This window comes from Glandiceps talaboti, chromosome 7 (assembly GCF_964340395.1).
Source record: "Glandiceps talaboti chromosome 7, keGlaTala1.1, whole genome shotgun sequence".
In the NCBI taxonomy this organism is placed as follows: domain Eukaryota; kingdom Metazoa; phylum Hemichordata; class Enteropneusta; family Spengelidae; genus Glandiceps; species Glandiceps talaboti.
The window spans coordinates 1,622,501-1,630,000 of record NC_135555.1 but is presented as its reverse complement, the minus strand read 5'-3'; the positions used below and the strand labels follow the sequence as shown (position 1 = coordinate 1,630,000).

The following is a 7,500-nucleotide window of genomic DNA, read 5'->3' as shown; positions in this document are numbered from 1 at the left end:
CAGATAAGAAATACGAATGTATTATGCTGTTAATAACAAACACCCAACTTTTTTCAGTTGCCTATTGTCATAGTTCGATGTTCGTATCGTGGTGAACATTATCATTATGCAGAATACCTTCAACTTTAAAGAAAATCATCAAGTTTGATGTTTTATAATGCGAGTTCCTTGGTTTGATAACTCGCTCAGTCTACTGACAAGTCTGCTGAAATGTTCGTCGAATGATGGTCTAGGTTTATTGTACCATTTCGGATCGCCTGTAACACTGGGAATATCCAAAACAAAGTACTATCTAGTATCGCCTGGCTTGATAAATATCTTACCAACATCTTTACAATCATTTTCTTTGGATTAGATTGCTTATTTAAACAGGTTATTACCTTGTAAATAGTTTCAAATAGAGTCAATCTGTTGTTGAGCCAGACTGAAATGCATCAATGTTAGTGAATTGTTAGTTGTCGAGCCAGATGACAATCCGTTTCAGCTGAGGTTGTTTTCTGTTACAGTAGTATTAGTGTATCGTTTACGATTCTAATCAATTGATCATATACGAGTGACGTATTTAACTATCTCTCTCCAACGTCTGTGGCTATGTAACCATACTAGATCCTATCATGTAAGATGCCGTCGTTGGTGGCGCTATTATGTCTACTCTATGTCGACTTGTATTGTACTCCAGTCTTCAGTTCTGGATCTGGATCTGTATCTGGATAATTAATTGGCACAGTCTCTTTAGGAGTATCACGCCAATGGGGGGGGGGGTCAAAGGTTATGTAAGTTAGCAATATAATTGACATAATTTCTTTTCATATTACCTGTCCTCCTACCAATCCATCTCGCAATAGTGGAATATTTGTATGATCAAAGTTACCAAATCTACCGTCGGCTGCAGTACGAGACCGAAGATCTATATTCTTCAATTGATTGTCCAGATGCCACTGCAGTTGCCATGGTAGATCATTATGTCTAATATTTAACAAAATAAATGTCCAACATTAATTCTAATAAAAAATGACAATGACACATGCCTTGAAATTTGATATATCTGGTCATCATCCCCAGTACGACATGATTGTAGCTAAACCGTATTGTGTTACTTGGTCAGTCAAATACATGTATACCATGACTTAGCATGTATGTGTAATATAATAACAGTAAAATATTCTTGATATTTAGGCTATTATTGACGAAAAATACTCAAAATTAATCCAATTGAAAACGACAGATGCCTTGAAAGACGATATTCGTGGTCACTATCCCATGGAACGACAGGATTGTATCCACACCCTATTGTGTTACTTTGTCAGTCAAATCTCAAATCACGATACTTTCGTAGCCTGAATGTCAATTATACGATGTGTGTATTACTAGTACTATAACATGAAGTATTCTTGACGTCTATGCTGATATTAACGACAAGTATATACAATTAATTCCAATCAATACCCCCCCCCCCCCAGAATGAGACATGCCAAGAAAGCAGATATTCCGGGGTACCGCCTGACGGTGAAATGGTCTCTGTATCTAGTCCAAAATAAACTACTAGTAATACTATCAAAAAAGACAGATCTATTCTTTGAATAACGGTAGTCCCGGGCGATGAATCTCGGAACGACATGACACCATACCGAAACCCTGCTGTGCTACAGAATGTAATTACCTCAGCGAGTCAAATATACGAGGTGGGTAATGTGATGACACGAACGTGGTCTTGATATTTAGTCTAAAGGGAATGTAGTAAGTAACATACTCCAGTGTTATGTCTAGAGGGAATGTAGTAAGTAACATACTTCAGTGTTATGTCTAGAGGGAATGTAGTAAGTAACATACTCCAGTGTTATACAAATATATGATTCGCCAATCTTGGATCTATCGAAAGACAACTTAAACATGGCGAAATGTGGTCATGGTGTACTCGTATGTCATATATACTTGTGATTGTAATAAACAAATGGTAGAGTGTGTACTACGACTTCTGGCATGATATATAACTTTACTGTCGTCATGTGTTACATTCTATCACAAGCAACTTTGTAATAATAGAACAAAACATTCTACCATGCCATGACGCCCGTTCTTGCACGTCAACATATTAGTACTCCACCCTGACCACATGCCATCTCGTTGCACTCTTTTAATACCATTGGTCGAAAATAGTAGCATCGTAAATGCTGCACATAAATTTTAGTAATGAACCATCTTCGTTTTTGATCAATGGTCGTTAAAATCGCGTTGCGCCTGTAAATTCTATTAAGGCATTTGACCTTAAGTGACCCTTTTCTTGACCTCTCAAGGACACATCTTATCCATCTTGATCAGACTTGCGAGTTCATTTCCACATAATATAGTTAATACATATGAATAGCTGGGGAGAACAGTGCTCGATGCAAATATTAGTAGCAGAGCATTATAGACTTAATTCAAAAGACTTAATATAGTTAATATGTTTATTACCAGACATCGCCGATTCTGACGGGGTGACACATTACATTGAAAATTTAATAAACACATACACACTAATACAGTATGTATATCACATTCTCGCAAACCAGAGCGTATTGATGTGAAATATCGAACAAAATAAAGTGCGTCTTGGACTGTGCCGTAAAAGAGGCTGTTGTTTACGACGATGGTATATTAATTGTAACACACCGTTGCCACTGAAGTTATGGGAGTCTGGACCATCGACTTCATGTATATACTTATAACACACTTCAATGACTTCAATGTTAACAGGTTTTTTTCATTTGGAATGAGTTGGCATACCATAGGCTTACTAATGATCCTGTACTGTCAAAGATGAAACTACGCATGTCACAGAGTTTGGGTGATGTCTAATGAAACTGTCTGTAAGATTTGAGATATGATATTGATAATATGGCTTGTCTATTACTAATTATAATATTGAAATATGACATGAATCAAATGATAATAGTGACTTTAGTAGTTTGTACACCGTGTTAAGTTTACCACCAGATAAAATACTGACTTCAATTAAATATACTTTAGAATTACTTGAAACACCGTGGTCTTACCCATCAACTAGTGGTACCCTCTTCATTAACTGTTTGGCCCGTTCCAATGGGTCTGACGATAATTTTTCATTCCTTGTGAGCACGACTGCTATGACGATTATGACGAGTAATAGAACCAGCACAGCTGCCACGATTAGAATAATACAACGGGTACGAGACTGGCGGCAACACGCATCAGTTTCCCTGCTTCTCACCAGCACCTTCGTCATGATCACGTTGTATTACGTAATACCGTCCACAAGAAACCCTGACAGAAAAATATAGTTTCTATAAAATGAAGTAACACAAAAGGGATGGTAAAGCATTCGTTCCAAAAAGAAGTCATTCCAAATATTACAAAGATATTGCTCTCCCTTTGTAGAGTCTTTATTGAGGTCATGTCGGCAGATATTGACCATTTGACAAATGGGTATTTATTGTGGATTTTAAATATTTACAAGACAATTCTACTATGTTTTCCTGCTTGAGAAAAAATGTGAAATAACATTGACCAAGTCCATGTTTGTAACTCAATAAATTACAAAAAGCTAAAACGTCTGTGAAAAGTCCAATATTCCATAACTAACATTTTACACATTATTTTTTTGTAATTTACTGGTATATGTTGTTTCACATTGTTTTTTTCGAGTACGAAAACATAGTAGAGCTATTTTATGATTTTAATAAATACTCTTTTGTCATCCAAATGTCATCCATCCAATATGATTATTAGTTCACCTATTTTCTCGGCCAGATCGGTAATACTTGGAAACTAGATGTTAGTTAATAACAAGTAGAGCTTTCATATTCTCATTATCACCAAGGATTTAAACTACTGATACACTTAACCTTGTAAGTGTCACGTGTCAGAAGCCATCACGATCAATGCTCTTTCATCTGCTCTCCTCATCTAATTTACTGAATTGAAAGAACTGGAACATGTGCAACAAAAATTTGCCAATTATCTTTGTTTTTCGCTCGTCTGTGGCCTAATCGATCAGGGTCTAGGAAGACATGCTGATATGTGCCACGGTCAGGTCAAACTGATTAAATCCCGGGTTATTTGTTCTCTGTCATAGTATTTGCTTGAATTTTCTTTTGTATTATCTCCTTTGAGGTATTAATATTGGCGTGTTGGTATAGGTGGTCAACAAGACCACAGCATGAATATAGAAAACAAACGACGAAACAAGCAAAAACGAAGGAAATAGATCGCAAAACTAAATATAACTAAATATAACTAAATATAACTAGCCGACGACTAACATCGGATTTGAATCAGGTTGGAATTAGACATATGGTTGTTGGTAAAAGGCGGGAATTTCTCCACAATATTTTCCTTTTGATTCCCACCATACTCTCCAGACTCCTTGGTTTGTAACGTTCCCAATATCACTCTCAGTCTGCTTTTTAAACAGTCTTCATGCTTGTACCAATATTTTGAATAGTTTACATTTTATCTTACAGGCTATCTTAAAATTCTATTTACAATAATAAGGATTCTTGGTATTGCTAGTGATAACAACGATTTTACAACATACAGTGAGCTGTATTTCGAATTTATCTAACTGAACATACTGTTTAGGCAGTCTATTCTTGAATTAGAAAGAAAGAAAGAAGGAAATACAATTTTAAAAAATACGTAAATATGCTTGATGTGAAAGCAGTAGTCAGATTTATGATGTGTTGACTCATTCATCACATACTGTAATCGACAATATTCGCTAGAGTTTGTCAGGTGACGAACGTAGATGCAAAACCGAACATTGGAACATTTCTACCAACCTAAAAACCTAGTATATCAAGGTAAAACAAAATCCCTGGAATGTGTGTGTCCGTGACCTTGCGACTAGCGGGTGGAGAATGTCGGACCTCATTCGATTTTACATAGATCTATAAGGTTGGATGCATTTCTGATAAAGCAACCATCGCCCTATCCCGGAGTGGAGGGGTGTACTCCATAAATTTTCATACCGGGATGTGCAACCCAAGTTCAAAACATCTACCCACTTTAATATAATCCAAAACCAGACCCATTGTTAGAGATTTGTTCGGCCTCCCTGCATGACCTCTCTCCTGTTGAACGAATGGACATTTCAAAATCGAATGTATTCAATTTTGATTTTCGAGCTACACAACTGTGGATATTCGTATTAAACGTAGAGTTTGACTTGCGTTGTATAGTCATGTGTCTTGACTTGCCCATATCTCATTCTATAATATGTGGTGTTAACACTTCTCGACTTCGTATACGTACTCGACTCAGTCGGTTGCACTTTGTTTACAAATCATGCACATTGTCATGGTGTCCAGTACTATTTTAAAATACCGAATATATACATAACCACCCATATTCATCCATCACAAGACTTACCTTATTAGAAATACTTCTTCACTTCGTTCTTTCTGGATATAGGTTCTGTCCTTGCCGCGTACGGTTGACCAACGCTATGGAAGCAGACACAGTATAGACTATTGACTTGTGAGTGTGGCATTCCAAGTCGTCGTGTGTGTATAATAGTCAAGCTAGGGTGCCGTGTATATGAAGGTACATTCAAGCAATCATTCAAGCAGAGACACTTTCAGATATTTTCACTTAATTTGATAACGTCGACCGTCGTAGTACGATGCAATGACCCACATGCTAACTTAAGTGAAATTTGGTTCCACTATTGTACGTCATTGCTAATATCAAAGTGCCATGCTGACAGACAGACAGACAGACAGACAGACAGACAGACAGACAGACAGACACACACACACACACACACACACACTGTGGGGGGGGGGGAGATCAGCTAGGAAGGAAACAAAGGCAGAAATACAGTTAGAACCCCCAAGAGATAATGGGTCGAAACCGGGCCACTATTATATATAAGAATTCGCCACAGAAATTAATTAACCCCTCAAGCATTGAATACATGCTGTGATATTTACGTGTACATTTCTACCCAACAGTGTTGAATTCCAGTCAATTTGATCTATACGTGTGTAAGGAATAATTTTAGATGTTGATATATAGAGCACGCATTGTAAAGACGTTCTATTATAGCTCCATGCTGGGTACTATGTAACTCCACTATCACTTCGTCTTCAGAAGATTGACAAAACAGAAGATTTTGCACATAGTGTAAGGAGATTTGCCACAAAATTCTAATAGGTCTATTTATATACAATATTCTATTAGGTCTATTTATATACAGTATTCTAATAGGTCTATTTATATACAGTATTCTAATAGGTCTATTTATATACAGTATTCTAATAGGTCTATTTATATACAGTATTCTAATAGGTCTATTTATATACAGTATTCTAATAGGTCTATTTATATACAGTATTCTAATAGGTCTATTTATATACAGTATTCTAATAGGTCTATTTATATACAGTATTCTAATAGGTCTATTTCTATACAATATTCTAATAGGTCTATTTATATACAATATTCTAATAGGTCTATTTCTATAAAGTATTCTAATAGGTCTATTTATATACAGTATTCTAATAGGTCTATTTCTATACAATATTCTAATAGGTCTATTTATATACAATATTCTAATAGGTCTATTTCTATAAAGTATTCTAATAGGTCTATTTCTATACAGTATTCTAATAGGTCTATTTATATACAGTATTCTAATAGGTCTATTTCTATACAGTATTCTAATAGGTCTATTTCTATACAATATTCTAATAGGTCTATTTCTATACAATCCAATGAAATCAATATCAGTAGTATATTAGTACCATCCGAGTAAAATGAGCAGAGGTTGCGGACAGATACAACGTCGAGCAGGAGGTGAGATGTCGGCGTGCAGTTAAACGAATCATGAGATGTATCCCACCTTGATGTTTTCACATTCTCGCAAAGCACAGCACATACTTCTGTTGAAGCAACGAAATATGAAGCCTCCGAGTACGTTTCGAAAGACACCGTAAACGCGTTATGAGGTTGGTTTTCTGTTGACACGCATACATCGTGTTAACGTTTGTAAGCTTTTATTTACGATCGCACTATTGTTAGTGGCTAACAGAAAGGTGAAGCCGCCAACAAAATACATTAATTTAGTAAGTATAAAAACATACTGAAATCACATTCACAATACAGGAATAAAATCCAAAGTTTTATCAAAGGAGCTTGTTTAAATTAAAACCACGACGATTCATTCAGTCACACGTGATTAAAAACTTCTGTTAAAAACCTTCTTGGTTAATTTTTGAAGTCACGAAAGCTGGAGAACACAAACGCTTGTTGTTACTGTAACCATGGAGAAATTACGTGCCAGGAAAATATCGACAGGGACTGCCGTTCTCGCCAGTTGCAGTACGGGATATCGGCTCATCAAATGGTGATACATCTTTCATTTCATCACGAACCTAAACGAAAACATAGACCATGTATAGATGACAATGAATATTCAAAATTGTGTTTAACGGCCAAAAGTCTGATTTTCATTTCTTTATTTCTTTATTTTTGCGTCGA

At 36.0% G+C, this 7,500-nt stretch overlaps 2 protein-coding genes across 2 annotated transcripts in view; both read right to left on the bottom strand.

The window, feature by feature from the left end:
• LOC144437344 (dipeptidase 1-like) overlaps window positions 1–3,244 on the bottom strand; it is a 9,400-nt gene extending 6,156 nt beyond the window's left edge. Inside the window, exons 1-2 of the mRNA XM_078126268.1 lie at window positions 3,036–3,244; window positions 816–966 (exon numbers count right to left, since the gene is read on the bottom strand). Of these exons, the coding sequence (XP_077982394.1) occupies window positions 816–966; window positions 3,036–3,244 (360 nt within the window). The remainder of the gene's footprint in view (window positions 1–815; window positions 967–3,035) is intronic.
• Window positions 3,245–7,292: 4,048 nt separating this feature from the next.
• Window positions 7,293–7,500, bottom strand: part of LOC144437343 (dipeptidase 1-like) — a 6,581-nt gene continuing 6,373 nt past the window's right edge. The window contains exon 10 of the mRNA XM_078126267.1: window positions 7,293–7,394. Within this exon, the coding sequence (XP_077982393.1) occupies window positions 7,293–7,394 (102 nt within the window). The remainder of the gene's footprint in view (window positions 7,395–7,500) is intronic.